The following is an 18,843-nucleotide window of genomic DNA, read 5'->3' as shown; positions in this document are numbered from 1 at the left end:
TCATACGCTTTCCTGTACATCCTCAACAAAATAGGAGAGTGATATGTTAACAAAGGTGGAACGTTTTGCCTGCAACATTCTAAGGATGATTTTTGGACGTTGTTGGGTAACACATTAACGATGTTCTTTATAAAACGTTCCCTCAATGTTACATGATAACAAATGAAGAACATTCTCCAAGATACATTCTGAAAATGTTTTCAGGATGTTATTGAGGCCTGAGATGACAGAAAGTGTTTTATAAAATGTTCCTTTAATGTGATATGTTAATATGTTTATTGTCAAAGCATTTAATATATTCATTGCTATCGGGATGTTAAGAGCATTCCATGGAATATAACAAAAAGTGTATCTCGAGCCGGTTTCTCAAACTTACCTACCCTACCTTTAATTATGATAAAATGCTTGTTTAAAAATGAACAAATGTCTTTTCGAAAATAACTTAACAGCTCGTCGATGATTAAGTCTGTATGAAGGGTGTTTAAAAAAACTAAATTATAACGTGGCCATGAACTCTAGCAAGAATATTATAAAAAAGGCACAGACTTGTTAAAAGGCCCTAAGTTAACCTGTTACGAACCTTCCGCCCGGTACCGGGCGGATAAACGCGTAATTTGCAGGAAACAACATCTAAGGAATCTTAATATTGAATAAAACTGTGAATGTGTTATATCCATGTAACGGGAAGAAACTCAGCTAACTGATCTTTTTAATTTTTTTTTTTCAAAAAAAACCCACAATGCTAGCACTCAGCCTCTGAATTAGCCAACAGCGAAAAAATATAACCCATCTCTGCACCTAAACTCACTCTAACTCCCTTATTACTTATCCTAGATGCACAACCAACCACTCGTTTTTGGTGTCCTGGAGACACTGAATCTACCGGTGCCCTCCTCAACACTCAGTGATAAACATTCGCGACGCTATAAACGAAAGCGTACATCATAACATGTGGAGCTAATTAGCAAGAAACGCTAACATGGCTTACCTTGGTCAAAACTGGTCTTCAATGGCATTTAAACAATAAAAAAACGATACTGCAGTTAATCCATAGGTTCATCCTATGTATCTGTGCCTTCTTTGAAATTATTTCTGATAATCCATAAGCAATAAAACGGCTTTTTAATTTCCAAACTCCAGAAGGACAAAATCTGCAAAAATAGTTTCATTTCTAGACGTGTAGCCCCCACCTTTTCTCTTTACAATGAGTGTGTGAGTGGGCCTCCCCCTTCGATTCTATTGGCTCTAACGGTCAGAAAGGTGTGTCAACGATCCCAATCGAGTAAGGGGGGCCAGAGATAGGTCAAATCCACCCAAATGACCCCAGAAGTGGGGGTTTTTGGCTAAATCTCTCTAAAAAGGTCAAATTTCACTTGTTTTGCATCAATCTTGATACAGGGTACTTATTATATGTTGTACTTTGGATTCCTAAAGCTTTTAGTCTACTAACCCATCATCCAAGGGTAGTTTTCACTATCTGTAAAAAATAATTTTTGGACGGACACTATAATTTACAGTTTTTTACTATGTAAAATCTGAATTTTCTTTAAAATAAAAAACATTTATATTGATTCTGACACTTCTACATCCAACTCACAGATGTAACCTTGCTTTGATAAAATAAATTATTCATATAACCCTTTTAGAAGTTAAGTTGTAGTCATTTGTTTTGGGAATGTCATTTTCGAGCCTGAAACATGAAAAACAGGCTCGGTGCTTAACAGGTTAAAGGGGCCCTATTATTCTTTTTTGGGTATCCCTTTCCTGTAGTGTGTTATATAGATTTTGCATGTAAATGGTCTGCAAAGTCTAAAATCCAGGTGAACTGAATAACCTCCAATAAACCCAGGGTCAATGTGAAGAAAGCCTACCCATAGTGATCGAAAACTGTAGAAGATGTGAACCAAAAAGACGTACAACTCAAGAATTTCCCCCATGATACGATATCAGTATCAGCCAAAGAGGAGTGGACATTTTACCTTGGTAATGCTTATTTTCACTTTCAAAGAACATTAAAGTCCAGACCCACTTAGCCTTTAGTGGTGCATTCAGGTGTATCACAGGATCTTCGATATCCACTCATCATTGAGGTGGATCTGATGACATTGACGCATTGTTCCTCTAATTGTGACTGTTTAATGCAGTCCCGTTTTCTTTGCGATGCCTGGAAAGAGATAACACACCCTCTTATATACGCTTTAAAAGTCTCCCATAACAATGTTGGTGAAACATCATCTTTATCATTTGTTTCGAAAAAAACCTCTATATGCGTCTTAATGTATTCACAAAATGGTTTCCTTGTTAATAGTTGGGGGTCGAACCTCCAGGATCTAGTCGTCCTTGACGCCTCGAGCAGTCTCAGTGACATAGATACAGGACAGTGGTCAGATATGATAATATTGTGATATTTCGCATCATTAACCCCAGACAAAAGTTTACCATCGAGTAGGAAATAATCTATTCTGGTGTATACGTTGTGAACTCGAGAGTGAAAGGAATATTCTCTACCTGTTGCATTTAAGGTTCTCCACACATCAAATAGGTTTGTATTGTTGATAAATGACTTCAAAAAATTGGAAGCATTAGATGATGCTATTCTCTTAGTCGATGATCTGTCTAAGTAAGTATCTAGGACCAGGTTAAAATCGCCTCCAATAATAAGATTTGTTGTAGAGATGTCGGGATCATGCTGAAGATCTTTCTGAAAAATTCTGGATCGTCCCTGTTTGGACCATATATGTTCAGTAATATAATTGGTATAGTTTGTATTTCACCTGTGACCAGGATATATATCCCCTCTTTGTCTGCAATTGTGGATTTGTGTAAAAATGGGACATTTTTGCGAATGATTATAGCCACACCTCTAGCCTTTGCCGAAAACGTAGAATGATAAACCTGATTTATCCATCTAGCCTTAATTTTATTGTGTGCTTTGTTATTTAAATGTGTCTCTTGTAAAAAACTGATGTCTGCATGAAGCTCCCTTAGATGGGACAGTACTTTACCCCGTTTTACTGGTTCATTGATCCCGTTCACATTCCATGTGCAAAAAGTGAAATCCTCTCCTTTACCTGTATCACCACTTATTTTATCTGTTGTCACAGCCATCAGGCATAAAAGGGTCTCTTAGATTGTGTCTTTTGATGTAACCTCCACATCTCCCTCCAGTGATATAACCGCAGTGGCACTGCTCCCCACCCCAACCCAGCCTCAAATCTGCCCCCATAAAAAAGAAAGTAAATAAACAGGAAGTAAAAAAAGAAATAAAAGTGAAAATACAAACCAAAACAGAAACATACATATCCTCAGCACGACCACAGTTGAACTCTAAGGAGTGGGGCCGACCCTCCTCCCCAGACGTCCAAGTTCTCCTGCAGCTACATATCCCCCAGTTCTTAATCACTATCATACTGTCCTTCCACTGTTGCTCCACCTTAATAATAAACCCAAAACCACCACATACAGTAAGGTGTTCAGATAAGCTCAGCAATTTATGGAACTGAGCCTTGCCCATATATAAACGGAAGAAATAGGCTATTCAGATTTATTGTACTTTTTTCTTTGTTAGGTCGGACTTGGAACTTGTCAGATTTGTTCACTATAGGAGTGTATAGTTGTGTACTCATATAATAGAGCGAGACTGAGGCCTCAGGGAGAAACAGCCTCAACACCAACAACACCAAAAACAGAGGTATATTTAACATGGTTTCCACCTAGTGCAAGCCTCCTCATATGTATCAGCTCATTAAGAGCAGTATTAGGCAAATATAGACCTAGGCCCACGAACAGAAGAGGGCAGAACTTTGGTTAGTAATAAAACCCCTGAGTGACCTGTATTGAAAACCTGTATAAACAACACCCATTAGCAAGAGCCACACATTTAGTTCACTTATAAGAAACTCACGTTAGGACTTATTTTCGGTCAGTCTCTGGAAAATCAAGTTTAAAGTATTTTAGTCTTGGCTCCGGAATGGAGTGCACTCAACTTGCTCCTCCGCTGCAGACCCGAAGAGACGTTCCGCGTATTGCCGAGCCTCCTCCGGATCCGTAAAGAACCTCTCTGAGCCGTTGTGTGACACTCGTAGCTTGGCTGGGTATAGTAGCCCGAATCTGACTCCAGGCTTGTCGCGTAGTATTTTCCTGGTTGGGGTGAACGCAGCTCGGCGTTTAACAACTTCAGTCGTGAGGTCCCTGAAGATCTGTATCCGCTGACCCTGGAATGTCAGGTCTCTGGTAGAGATCACCTTCTTCATGATGTCTTCAAAAGCGTGACAATAGTGTACCCTAGCGATCAGATGTCTCGGCGGTTCGTTGTCCCCAGCGCGTCTCCGTAGGGCTCTATGGGCTCTGTCTATTTCGGGTGCTTTTTCCAAGCCTAGCGTCTCCTTCAGCAGTTCTGCCACAAAAACCCTTGATCTCTGTCCATTTTCTTTCCCTTCTTTTACTCCGGCCACTCTCAGGTTTTGCCTCTTCGAACGGCCTTCCAAGTCGAGGCATTTTTCTGAGAGAGTTCTCACTTGCTCACAGAGTGTCTTGACTTTACTTTCCAACTCCTGGACTATATCTGATGAGTCGTTAGTCGCTTCGGTTAGCTCCTTTAACGTTTGCTTTTGTGAGTCTATCTGGGCTGTTAGTGTTGTTATCGCTGCGTCATTTTCGGCTTTTAGAGCCGTTATCTCTCCTCTCAGTGTAGTAGTTACCTCTGAAATCTCAGTCTCTATTTTACGGCAAATCTCCGACTTGACTAGCGTCAGCTCTGCATGGAGTGCCGCTATAGCCCCCAGTATGCTACTGTCATCCGTTGCCCGTCCAGCCACTCCGGAGGCCTCTTCGTTAGTTGAGCCAGAGGCTTCTTTAGGGCCTGGTTCGCCGCTCTGGTCGGATTTTACAATGTTCTTTTTCTGCATTTTACAACGGGATTTTCTCCTTTTAGTGTCACAGATCTAATAGATTTTTTTCAAACGTCTAAAATGTGGTGGTTTTGTCGAAAAATTTAGTTTTAACTCGAAATGTGTGCGAGCAACTGGCGAGTGCGTCTTACCAGCTCATCGCTCTACCGGAAGTCCGAACCATTTTCTCCCCAGGAAAGTCCCTGCTCTCTAGCAGGAACTATCTTGGGGTGAAAAGGTTCGCGCGAACTAAGTTCAAGTTCAAGATCTTTTTGGTGTGAACGCAAAATCCCCAGAACTATCGGAACTATTCCTGGGAAAAGTACTCTATTGTTATCAAAAACATTTGAAGAAGGTCATCACAACACGTTTAAGAATGTTTTTAGAGAACGTTATCCTACCTTTCAGAAGAACATTCTGGGAACCAAAATAAAACTTCCAGCTGAAAACGTTTTAAGAATAGTAGGGCATAATGTTCGAACAATGTTCTAGGAAAACATTCCTAGAACAATGAATGGTAACATTCTCAGAATGTTTTTAGAACCAAACATGTCTAGCTGGGTAATCAGCCCCCTTGGCCAGTGTTAATCTGTTAATTCTGTTTGTTTTTGTAGATTTGGCACACAGCGAAGCACCAGGGGCTGAAATCTGGAACTTTCTTCTGGCCGGGATCAGACGTCAAAGTTAACGGAAGCTATCCTGATATCCACGAACCTTACAATGGGTAAGACGGACATTTTGTTCTTACAGAAGCATGCTGTGTTGTAGTGTCACATCCTACTGGAGAACTGGGTGTGAATAGTTACTGTCTGTGCACCCTTGCTAAAAAACCAGGCATAATATCCTTTATAGTATGATAATTGGTGAAATCTTACATTTCGGGTATTTGACAGCCAGCACTTTGATTTAAAATCAGAAGAAATCGGCAACAGAAGTCAAGTTAACATACTCAAAGCCTAATAATAGGTTTTGATAACAATAATACCACATTTTATTCATAAGACTACACCTATCAAAACCAGATATAACAGTCAATACATAATAAAAAACAACACTGGAAAGAAAATAATAACTAAAACATTATAACAATAATGATACATTACAAAGAATATGTTGGCCATATGTTCAGCCATTCCTCTTTCTGGTCCTTTTTCTCTCCCTCATCCAGACCTTATTGTTTATTTCTCTGCTTTTATTGTTTATTTTGTATCCACATCGACCAAAATAAATCTAAAAACTCCCTTCTTTACTAAACAACCTGTATGTGTCCATGTAATTAAAAAAGAAATTCAACAACCATAAGATTGAGAATGTAATCAGCATTGTTGATCTCTTCTCAAAACTGTAATTAGGTATTTTTATTATAATATTATTATTATATATTTAGACAACTGGCATGTTGTGTGCAGATTACTATAAAGATGACTGGAGTCAGTTGTGTTTCTTCTTCAAAAAACGTCTGAAGTTAATTATCTAAACATACTTATTAAACCGTAGATGTGTCTACATAAGTGAAAGAACATTGGCTACACTTTAACCTGTTAAGCCCCAAAGCCCCCGTCGGCGGGTCTTTTCAAATTTTTTGTTTTGTTTGATTTTAAATAAACAAAGTCTTGGCTTTCAGAATATGAAACTTTTATTTCCAAAATCACACGATAAATACATTTGTGAAGCTTGTAAAGGGAAGATGACAGGCACCTCTCAATCGCAATCTGCTGTTCCGTAGCGCAGCTCCCCCTCCCTCCGGCTGAAATTATGAATGTAAGGCATAGTAATCATAGATAACACGGCAGGGTCCGTTACAGTTTGTTTTCATCTGATTTCAATTAAACAAAGTCTTGGCTTTCAGAATATTAAACTTGTTTCGGCAAATTTAGATGATAAATACAACTATGAAGCTTGTAACGGCATATTTACAAGCGGAGAACGGAGTAACTTAACGTCACAGCAAGCATAACAACAGCCGGTGTTTCTCGTGAGTGTTTTCCCCGGGAAACAAACACAATATACACAAACGCAAAAATACACAAACACACACACACACACACACACACATACACTCACACACTCGCGAGCTTCCCCCAGACCAGTAATCCAAACGGAAATATTTTCCCTCCGGACTATTTTGATAATTTGCTCCGCTAATAATCAATCAGATCGATGGATTCCAGAGAAGAGGAAACTTTGAAGGCCTTTTTCTCAAAATGATGACTCGGTGACAGTCATTATATAATGTGACATATTTTGCTTAATATTTGGAGTACAACAAAAATCTTGATATCATTAGAAAGCTAGGAATATCCTCTTTCCAACAGTGTATACAACTCAAAATGTGTCTTCGGGTCAATGCGACTGATTTCGATAGAGCAGGTCACATTTGTTTTTGGCATGTCATTTTCGAGCCTGAAACCTGAAAAACAGGCTCGGGGCTTAACAGGTTAACATTCTTAAAATACTGAAAATGCATTCATGCTCAGTGTCTTTCCTCAGGTGCTCTCTGAGTCAATATCAATAAAAGTGCATGGCAGTTGAATCATGTTAGATATCAAAGTGATTGTGAGCATTAAGGAGCAATAAAAGCATATCGACTGATAAAGTGCTGTACCATGGAGAGTTTTTATGACTGCGTGGGATGGTACACATATATTGAATTGCTTTATTGCTCTTAACCTTTACGGCCTTAACTGCTGACACTCTTTCCTGCCCTATATGATTGCTCGATTAAGGCCTGTTTATCATTGCCTTCGATGGTAAACAAACACCTACATTGCATTTACATCCTGGATGTTCTCAGTGCTGTATTTCCTGTTTGACTTTAGTTCATTTATCCTCACGAAAGCAATGTATTTCACTTAATGACATCACAGATGGAGCTGGTCTCCTTCCTGGAAAATCAAACCAACCGAACAAGAGCTACCAAAATAGAGTCAAAGAAACATTGAATTCTTTCAAATATCTGTCAAATCATGGCTCTTACTGTATGTCTCAAGATGCAGCAGAGGAATATGTGACCTGGCAGTGTGTATAAGACATGGATATATAAAGAGTTGGTACACAGCTTAGTTCAATACTCGATTCTGATTGGTCAATTTGGAAATTTCAGAGGTTATTAATACTAGCCAACATACTGCAAAGGATAGCCAACTGTTGCTAAGGAGGACTTTGTGCAGTCGTATCAATCCGCAGAAAGTAGTCGGTAAATTTAACGGCAGTTATGGACAACAAACATACGTTTTCTCGTTTAGAAAAAACTGAGGAATAGTTTTGGAATATTCATTTTTATATTTGAGGAGAACTCAAAATGTATTGATTTAAGATGGCTAACTGTCCCCATTGAAGAAATGAAAAATAGCGAAAGAGACGGTGTCATGGCCTGGCTCTTGGCCATAACAAAGAGCGTGGGAAGGACAAGAATATATAGGAAAAGGTATTTATTTGACAAAACTCAATGTGGCCAAAGACAAACAAAAAGGCAAGGCAAAAAAGAATAGACGACGTGGCTGCTCTCCGAGGTCCGGTCCTCTGCGGGGAGAGAGATCGAGAGTCTGCTCAGGCCTTTAAATCCTCCGGTGCCAGGTGTCCTCAATCAGCGCTGACACAACAGAGGGAGAACATTAAAGGGCCATACACACACACCACAGGAGACAGTAAAGCAGGGGTCGTCACAGACGGAAATCATTAAAAGAAGACAGACTGGAAGTACACACTAAAGCGAACAATAGAAGAAGGCAGACAGGAAGTAAACACCAAAGAGTACAGTAAAGCAGGCAGACAGGAAGTAAACACCAAAGAGTACAGTAGAAGAAGGCAGACAGGAAGTAAACACTAAAGGGAACAGTAGAAGAAGGCAGACAGGAAGACAGTATGGCTTCGGACAGTGTTTAAAGACTGGTTAATGGAGAACATTTTTTAACAGACTTGGACAATTGCTGAAAAGCCTGATCAGTGCTGCGGTCAGTTTAACGTTGCTGTTGCCGCAGTTCCAGCCGTCGGTATGCAGTGGAACCGACACTTTTTGTGGACGCGGAAGTAAAACGATCATTTTTAAATCAGTAGTGTAGTGTGTTATAAAGCTGGTACTGGCCATTGGGCAACAACACATGGACTTATATTCTGACAGACCGTTTCTAAATGTATGTACTGTTCTGTAGGGATGAAATAATGTAATTTAACCAAAGATAAATGTTTAAATGGTATCCAGGTAAACCCAGTCACCACTGCTCTCCTTCAGTGAGCCTGCGTGTAAACAAACTCAATCCAATAAGTGCAACAAAGCCACCTTTAACTGGGGTTGATACAATTCATAAAAATGTTCTGATGTAACAGTTTCTCCTTCAATGCCTTTTAAAGACTTTGTGTTCACCACTGCCACTTCTCTCTCTTCTGTTATTTTTTAGTAAAGTGCCGTTTGAAGAAAGAGTATTCACTGTGCTGAAGTGGCTCCAGCTGCCAGACGCTGACAGGTTTGTTATTGTCCTAACTAGTCGCTCACCATTTAGGAATCAGGACACTTTCATTCAGAAAATACCATACATTGTGTTTCTGGTGTTAAAAATACACTTTTATTTAAAAAGGACATTTTCTTTCAGGCCAGATTTCTACACGCTGTATCTGGAGGAGCCTGACACATCTGGCCACAGCTACGGTCCTGTCAGTGGAAGGGTAAGATAATGAAAAGTAGCTTAGAAAAGTATACATTTAAACATATCTCTTCGTCTCTATGCTATTGATTTTTGCTTTCTGATGTCGTTTGAAGCGTCAAGAGGACTTATTATGATAATGTTCAGATTTCTATTTTTATTTTGTGCCTACTGTGACGTGTTTCCATGCTTTAATGTAACCCTCTGTCTGAAACCAATGCCCAGTCTGTTGTGATTGGTTAACAACTTAGATGTGTTAGAAATGTCCCGCCCCTTAACCCTAGTTTCCACCAGATCCGTCTGCGTCGCGTTACGGCCGCGTTACGGCCGTGTTACGGCTGCGCCGCAGCGTTCGCACAGATCGCGGCCACTCTTGTCAATGGGTGCTATTCCACCAGACGCGCCGCGTTGCGGCTCAGAAGCGTCCCATAAGCGTCTCGGCGCTGGGCTCCGCTCAAAAATAGGATTCAAGTCTATTTTTTTACACGACGCGAGGCGTTGCAGAGGCACCGGGCAGGAAGTGGACCGGTCAGAGCATCCGGCCCATCCCCAAAATAAACACATTTTGCAGACCCTATCCCTCCGTAGTCTTTCAAGTAGGAGGAGAAATGCCAGCGTTCTCCTCCGGTTTACAGGCACTGTGTAAATTATATATATAGAATAATTATGATGATGAATGCATTTTTTTACCACTAAAATACAGCAACACATCTTTGATTCATGTCGTTTATAACTGGAATATTACAGTTATTATTAACTTTGTCTGTACAAAGTAGCCTGTCCAAATGCCCAAATCAACAAAAACTGAAAAAAAAGTGTAATACTCTGTGTAACATGATTAATCTGAATGTAGATGTAATGTTGGTTGATTAGAGTAAGCCATATCTTAAGGTGTGTGTGTGTGTGTGTGTGTGTGTGTGTGTGTGTGTGTGTGTGTGTGTGTGTGTGTGTGTGTGTGTGTGTGTGTGTGTGTGTGTGTGTGTGTGTGTGTGTGTGTGTGTGTGTGTGTGTGAAAAGAAAGAGGACCTCCCTCTAGTTTAATCAAAGTGTTTATGGCCTATTTAGAGTGTTTACAGTTACTGTACACTGTTAGTTAATGGCTGTAATTACCTAAGCGGACTATTTATGATAAGAATGAGGTCATTTGTCCAAATCTACCCACTGCAGACTGTCCACCAGACCATCTAGGAACCTGTGATAGCAATGAACAACTGGTGTATTCTAATGTCTTTTACTTGAGAATTGAGAAAGAATTACAAGTTTGAACTTGGGAACCAAAGAAAATGCTAAATATTAAGTCTAGCTTTGTTTTTGTATAATAAGAAACCTTTTTGTTGTGGTGTCTTATGTGGATTTAAGCATTTACAATTGACTTGCATTAGCCAAAAGAATAGGCATGGGATAATGTTGAATTTTCAAATTGTTTTTTTACTTCCCTACTCTGTCCAAGCCCATTTGGTTCCAACTGAAGACAATAATCTTTAAAAACACATCATGAAAATAATTACATTTCTAAAAAATATCTTGTTATTATAAAACAATCAATCACAAATAGAATAATGTGTGTGGGAGAGACACTCCCTCTTGAGGAACACAGGGATTTAAGCCTTTCCAAACCATTTACATGCACAAAAACCTATAACACACTAGAGGAAAGGGAAAACCTCAAAAAGCATAAAAGAGACTCTTTAATTAAATTAGTTGACATTAGGAAAATGATGTGGTTCTTTTGGTAGAGCGGCTGGTATATCATTCTTCCTAAGCATTGGATGCATTTCCATGACATTTGCTTCAGGTACTGTCCATAGAGGATGAATCATAAGACTCTGTGATTCACTGACATTTCCTCTGCATGTCAGTGTAAGCCTGTTAGCATTTAGCTCAAAGCAGCGCTGTACCTTACACAGGAATCCTGCTTAGAATTCGAAAGAATCGTCAGCATATGGGCAACGCCTGCAATAATGGCTGCAGGCTTTAATTCGCAGAGGATAGAGGTGTGGTGAAAGCATCTTGACCTTTACTGTAGGTTCACAACAACTGCATCTGTGTCATCATCTTTTCAATCTCTGTCCGTACTCCAAGTCCTCCATCATCTGAGTCTCATCATGACAGGATACTGACGCAGCTTTTCTTGAGAAAATAAAAAAACTTCTCCCTGTAAAAGTTGTAGGGAAAACCTTATCTCTGTCAAGCTAATTTCAACCTTTCCGAAATTCAGTTGACATGTGTTTTGTCAATTCATAAAATTAAAATGCCAGGATGAATTATGTCAGAGTTCCATATAAAATCATGGGTCTCTGTACGGTCTTGTTCAGCTATCTGGAATTTCTGAATATCCCACACAACTGAATCCATCCCAACAAATCTGCATCTCTTTGCAGATGCATCCAGCTGCTGAAACATCTACGTGCTGTTTCCTGCAGCATGTTCCTAAGAAACAGACAGTTATTATTTTCCATATGCCAGTGTACAGAGAATGAAACCTCTCTGGGGTCACAGTGAAACCGAAAGTCCAGGCCTTTGAAAGCTCACAGCTGTAGTAGTGTCAACCCTGCACTCTGCAATAACACCAGACTGTTGAATGTTTATACTCCATAACACTGACCCAGTAGTTTACTGAGGTGCAAAACAGGCTGAAAGGTTTGCACAAAAGTGTATTACTTTTTTAAATGTTTTTCTTTCCAAATATCCAGGCTGATCATTTGTCAAACTTGTTTCATCCCCCCATAACTGATTACTTGTGTTTACAGTGCTTTATTACTCGTAAGAATGGGTGTCCTTTTTTGACAAAACTCATTCAGTCTTGTTTCTTTCAGTTGAGAATTATGGCACACATTCAAATCTTTATCACAGAGTGGTGCAGTAATCAGTCCTAAAACCCAGAAAAAACATTTTACTCAATGTTTTTTAAACAATTCGAAGTTTTTTAAGCAATTCAAATTTTTAGCCTTAAATATAGAAGTGGCAAGGGGTCAACTGGTCATGGTGGTGGGCTGTTACAGACCACCCTCAGCTGTCAAGGACTCCTTGTCTTCACTAGCAAATCTTTTATCGCAACTAGACTATAAGGAAATAGTGCGATAAAATGCACTATCATGCAATCATGATGTAGTTTGTTCATGGCTACAGGCTACATTAGCAATTTATTTCTGCTGATTGCATTTACCCTTCAAAGATTACAAAGTGGTTTTATTATGTGCATATTATCCTGCTGACGTAACATAAACCAAGCAGTTTTCTGAAAACTCTCTTCTATATGTTAACCTTTTTATAAATGTCCCCTATTTGCCGTAAATGTACTCTATTTAAGCTGTTTCTTGATTATTGTCTTTAAAAAGTATTATTATTAATATTATTACAATCAAGAATAATAATTGTGTATACATTCTTGTATCCCTTTGCATCATATTATAGCATAAGGGAATGGGAGCCTAGATAATATGAGATATTAAGCCTGTGTGTGTGTGTGTGTGTGTGTGTGTGTGTGTGTGTGTGTGTGTGTGTGTGTGTGTGTGTGTGTGTGTGTGTGTGTGTGTGTGTGTGCGTGTGCGTGTGCGTGTGCGTGTGTGTGTTCTGCAGCTGATTGAAGCTCTCCAGGGTGTGGATAAGATCATTGGTCAGCTCATGAACGGCCTGAAGCAGATCGGCCTCCACCGCTGTCTCAACATCGTCATCGTGGCAGATCACGGTAACATACCAAACATTTTCTCTCTTTCAGCAGCATCATTTTAATAATGAAACACAATGAATAATCAAATCAGTACCAATGAGCGAGATTATTTTTTAAATATCTCACTATGTTTATTGTATTTATTGATGGCCTGCCGCTAAGTAAGATTTTAGTGAGGTCATTTAAATCATAGAAATTATTCAAATGGAAATCCATTACTAAGAACATTTGAATATGATGGTGAAAAGGAACATTTATAATTTTTCTTTGTGATGTGTTATGTTTTAACTAATGAGACCACAATCTAAAAACGGGTTGAACAAAGATTTCTAGTAGTGTACACATTTTGCTGGAATACATTTGTTATGTACTTTATTATGCATAAGTCCTATATGTGCACCATGGGGCCCATCTACAGTGTGGTCCTTACCTTCTGACTTCCATACATTTTAGTTAAACTTGCAGTGCTTGAAAAGTGCTTTTGCTAGGATTCAATTGGCAGTAGTTCTGTTGTGTTTCATACATGATGAGTCTCCTGCTAACAAAGCAGCTAATTTTCTGCCTGATATTACACATATGCACATTTTCATGGTCCTTACCCACAACTTTCCCGATCTAATTTTCCTTTGTAACGAAACTATCGGCTTCATGGATATAAACATCCGTAGTGTAATGGAAGTGTTGAGTGCCGGTGAATTGCAGTTGATGAGAGAAAATATAATATAATAGGGATTAATAAAAGTGTTTATTACTGTTGCAGGTATGGAGGAAACGAGTTGCGAGAGGAAGGAGGTGCTGCAGGATCTGGTGGGCGACATCAGAAACTACTGGGTGACTGAGGGACCATTCGGGCGGATCAGAACCAAACACAACGACACAGTGTGTGAGTTTACAGACTGTTTATTCTGCTTTATGAGCCACGCTGAAGTTGTTGGAATTCAGCAGGTATCTCTGACTAAGAAACACTAATATTAACCTAAACCCTGACCCATCTGTTCGGCATCCAGAAATAGCGTCTATAGTCCCTGATGTTCAGCCAGTATATTATTCCAACAAAAAGTAGCTCCACAGAGGAGTCCAATTAAATGAGTCATGTATGAAATGTGTGCAGGGGTATCAGGGATACCTAGCTTAAGAAAATAAGATGGCTTACTGTCAGGGAAATATGTCTTTGAGTCATCACTTTGATGGTGATGATGTTGTTTGGCAACCATCTCTTGGTGCCAAATGCAACAACGCCAATCTCCCCTCAACACTTACAAATACATTCTCAACCTGTGACAAACCCCAAACAGTTTGAAGTCATATTTGTAGAGTTGTGTACTTACGGTACATTATCACATATGTTTCCAAAAGTGTTAAAAAAAAAAGTTAAAATGTGTAGCCGTTCTGATATCCGATATCTGACATCTGTTCATAATTGGCTATTGGTAAAAACAATAATTGTGTGGGGAATCAAGCTGAGCACATGTGGTTTTTGTTAGAGGTTTGTGCTATGCGTTTGGTGTAATGACATTTAAACTTTCAACAGTTGACTCAGCTGGACTTGTGGCCAACATGACTGTGAGTCTTCCATGCACTCACCAACACCTACAATCTTTAACTGCTAAAAGTATAATGTTAGATAGGGCTGCACAATATCAGGAAAATGTTAAATAGTGGACGGCTGTGCGTTAATGGCACTGCACTCTGCACATCTGGTGTTACCTCTGGTGGTGGTCACATGTGTTCGGCATGACTTGCATGAAAACATTATTTGTAATACATGATTTTTTATGTAAAAAAGGTTCTTCCTCTGCTCCTTCATCCCCCATATTTTTATTCGCTTGTCTATTTCCTTTTACCGACGCTCAGCTCAAGTCCATTAGCCTTACCACCTCAGCCAATGGCGTTACTTCTACATGGGAGGAGGGACATCTAGAGCCATAGGGCTTCATCTGACTGGCAAAATACAGTATATCCAGACCTGAATGCATGGCACATATAATAAAATATTATCAAATATATAATCTATCACAGACCTAGCTATCTATGGGAATCTTATACCGAGAATGTTGCATCACAATAAGGATAGATCTTCTATATATTGTGCAGCCCGAATGTGAGAGCCACATCCAGCAAATAAGATCATTTTTTATGAAATGATGACGTGTGCAAGTAAAACCAATATAACACTGTCTGTTTTTCTGGGGATTTCAGTGTAAGAAGCCGGACCAAAAGATCAAGCCTTACCTGAAAGCCAACCTGCCGAAGCGCCTCCACTTTGCCAACAGCCGGCGCATCGAAGACGTTAACGTCCTGGTGGACCTAAAGTGGCTGTTTGAGAGGTATCCAAGTCTGCAGTCCATCACTTTTAGATGTTTTTAATTGCATTCTCAGGTTGGAATTGTTGGCCTTTTTGAAGTGGTCAACATGTTAAAGTAAAAAACAATGCAACGAAAATTCCCCAAACACAAAATACACAACCCAGTCTCACGGCATTTCGTGTTATAGTCACGACATTTAATCTATTGATTCGTGTTCACCAACACGATTTTCCGCTTTTTTTCGTGTTACACGTAAAAGCAATGTATTTCTATTGGTAGTATGTTTCGTGCCTGCAACACGTATTTTTGTCCGGTCGGGTCTTGGAAGACCGGAAGTTGTGTGGTTAATAAAAACATGTTAAAGCCACAATTATTGTTTTTATTTTAAATCGTATAATGTCTGACTTTTTTTGCCGTCCGCGAGGAAAATAAATGGGGCTCAGAGCCTCAGAATACTGAAATATGTATTTTTTAAATCTTTTTTTCCTTCTAATTTGTTATTCTTTTCTAAATAACATTTATTTACTCAACAATAACACACATTTATCCTTGTTTTTATTTATTTGTTTAATTCTATAATCTCTGGCTTTTTTGGCATCCGTCAGAAACTGAATTTCAAAATAAAATAACCGGAAACAGACGTAGGCCTATATGGGACATTTCGAGCATCATTGCGATACACACGCACTGAACTGATTACCCAAGATCCTCAGCTATGGTTTAAGCTCGGTGATTGGATGTTTTAGCCGCAATGCACGTTGGGATATGGTGTTAATGCGATATGAAATAACGTGCTTTAACCACTAGGCGGTGCACACAAGGTACACACAGCATACAATGCCATAATAACTGTTTATTATTAGTGTAGGACACTTATGTATGTATAACATCTGAAGATGTGTAGTTTTATTCATGTTTTCACATAATTTTACAGGATATTGCTATATTATTTCTCATGTTTTACTTCTACACATTAATATCTGATTTGTAAAACATCACAGACAGAAAGGTATATCCATCATTTAATGGTAAGCTATTGAAATTCTGAATCCATAGATGTGTCTCCCATCACCCAAAACCCCTGACTATTCTCTCAACTCAGTATTTACATTCTTATATTCAAAGAAAATCAGTAATATCTTTAAAAACGACAAGTCCTTTTCTATCAGCTGTGCACCGTTATGGTGTAAATATAATACATATAATTACACAATATAATATATACATCAATATATCTACCAATTGGATCAAATATAAAAGTCAGCCGAATTAATGTTGATACTGCAAGGAGACATATTGTGTGAAGAGAAATTGAAGATGTTGTTTAATTGCTGATATATTTATGATCCACGTCACGTATTCAGTTTCGGTGGCATTTCTTCCAGTTTGTCTAGAAGTCTTCTCATCAGGGCTCTATAAATAAAGAACTACGGCAGATGTGTAATATTTAATGCAGCCGAACCGTGTATTACAATGCCGTTATGTGATGACTTCCAAAGAGAAAAGCAAGCACACGCATTTATTTTTTTATTTATGTTTTTCGGATTTCATATCACATTAACACCATATCCCAACGTGCATTGCGGCTAAACAATCCAATCACCGAGCTTAAACCATAGCTGAGGATCTTGGGTAATCAGTTCAGTGGGTGTGTATCTGTTTCCGGTTATTTTATTTTGAAATTCAGTTCCTGACGGACGCCAAAAAAGCCAGAGATTATAGAATTAATCAAATAAATAAAAACAAGGATAATTGTGTGCTATTGTTGAGTAAATAACAGTGAATAACAAATTAGAAGGAAAAAAAGATTTAAAAAATACAGATTTCAGTATTCTGAGGCTCTGAGCCCCATTTCTTTTCCTCACGGACGGCAAAAAAAGTCCGATATTATACGATTTAAAAAAACAATAATCGTGGCTTGATATTGAGTAAGAACATGTTTTTATTAACCACACAGCTTCCGGTCTTCCAAAACCCGACCGGACAAAAATACATGTTGCAGGCACGAAACACACTACCAATATATATATATATATTGCTTTTAAAATCGTTCTGTGTGACACGAAAAAAAGGGGAAAATTGTGATGGTGAACACGAATCAATAGATTAAATGTCGTGACTATAACACGAAATGTCGTGAGACCGGGTTGAAATACACCACAGTTTAGAAGGGAGGATAGACATTAACAAGGTGGAGGTGACGAAACGCCATCACGCCAACACGAGACGTCAGTGAATGATAACAATATATATCCATAATCAAAATCATTGAATCAGAATTACTTTATTTATACAAGGGGAACATTGGGTTTTTCTGACTGTTGATTATTTTTTAAATAAAAGATCAAATAAAATAAAACAAAAATATTAATAAAACAAAAGGTAAAGGAGAAAGGTGAAATACAAATATTGAATTAAATTACATTAAAATATATGAAAAATAATATGTAAATATGTGTATATTATACATATATACAATGGTGTAAAAATAAAATATAGCTGCTGAAAATCAGTTATTATTGCTTGAAATGTAAATTGTCATAATCAGTGTACAGTATTGTCTGTGTTGCACAGTTTGAAAGGGTAAAGCTGCTCATTGGTGAATAATAATGTAGAAAACTGACTGGGAGACATTACGACAGATTAGACCTGGGTCAGACATCAAAGCAGAATAAGACTTTACTCATGTGTTTATATGGTTTAAAATCCTCTACCAATAGAGTTCATTCCTTTCTCCTCTCTCTCTGCACGTTTCTCATCAGACTCATTTTTATTAAAACTTAAATCTGTTCTGGATTCTCCACAGATATCCAGGATCTCTCACATTCTGCTCCGGCGGCACTCACGGCTATGACAACGATGCCGAGAGCATGCACGTGAGAACTGAAAATATGTTCTATAAGCCCTCCATAAATTCTGCCTAATATTACAATGTGTAGAAAAGTATCTGCATCATTTCAATTGTTTTCTCTCTGGTATTCAATTCGTTTTTAATTTCAATTATTTTTTAAACATTTTTTATTGTCTTCACCCTATAACCCAATATGGCAAATAAAGGTTTCAAATGTCTCCCTCCCTTTTTTCTTACAGGCCATGTTTGTCAGTTACGGACCCAAGTTCAAGAACGTAACAGAAATTGAACCTTTCTCCAACATTGAGCTATACAATCTCATGTGTGGTGAGTCTATGGGTGTTTCTTATCTCACTGTAAGCATCCAAGTAAACTGCAGACTGTTATGTGTTTAGTTGGGGGTATAATCGATAATTTTACTTGTAAGAAACCACAGGACCTCAACATAGACCAAAGGCTACACTTATACAATGCTAGATTTCCGGCT

The 18,843-nt window shown here is 38.6% G+C and overlaps 1 protein-coding gene across 2 annotated transcripts in view; it reads left to right on the top strand.

Moving 5' to 3' along the window:
- LOC117477537 (venom phosphodiesterase 1) overlaps positions 1–18,843 on the top strand; it is a 65,906-nt gene that overhangs the window by 30,810 nt on the left and 16,253 nt on the right. For both annotated transcript variants that reach the window (XM_034124214.1, XM_034124215.1), the window contains exons 9-17: positions 5,504–5,613; positions 9,287–9,352; positions 9,479–9,551; positions 13,109–13,217; positions 13,960–14,082; positions 14,731–14,762; positions 15,399–15,526; positions 18,312–18,381; positions 18,596–18,683. In XM_034124214.1, the coding sequence (XP_033980105.1) occupies positions 5,504–5,613; positions 9,287–9,352; positions 9,479–9,551; positions 13,109–13,217; positions 13,960–14,082; positions 14,731–14,762; positions 15,399–15,526; positions 18,312–18,381; positions 18,596–18,683 (799 nt within the window). The remainder of the gene's footprint in view (positions 1–5,503; positions 5,614–9,286; positions 9,353–9,478; positions 9,552–13,108; positions 13,218–13,959; positions 14,083–14,730; positions 14,763–15,398; positions 15,527–18,311; positions 18,382–18,595; positions 18,684–18,843) is intronic.

The sequence above is a fragment of the Trematomus bernacchii genome, unplaced genomic scaffold, assembly GCF_902827165.1.
Source record: "Trematomus bernacchii unplaced genomic scaffold, fTreBer1.1, whole genome shotgun sequence".
NCBI classification, from domain to species: domain Eukaryota; kingdom Metazoa; phylum Chordata; class Actinopteri; order Perciformes; family Nototheniidae; genus Trematomus; species Trematomus bernacchii.
Note: the sequence above shows the minus strand (reverse complement) of the source record. Positions and strands in the feature narration are given on the sequence as shown.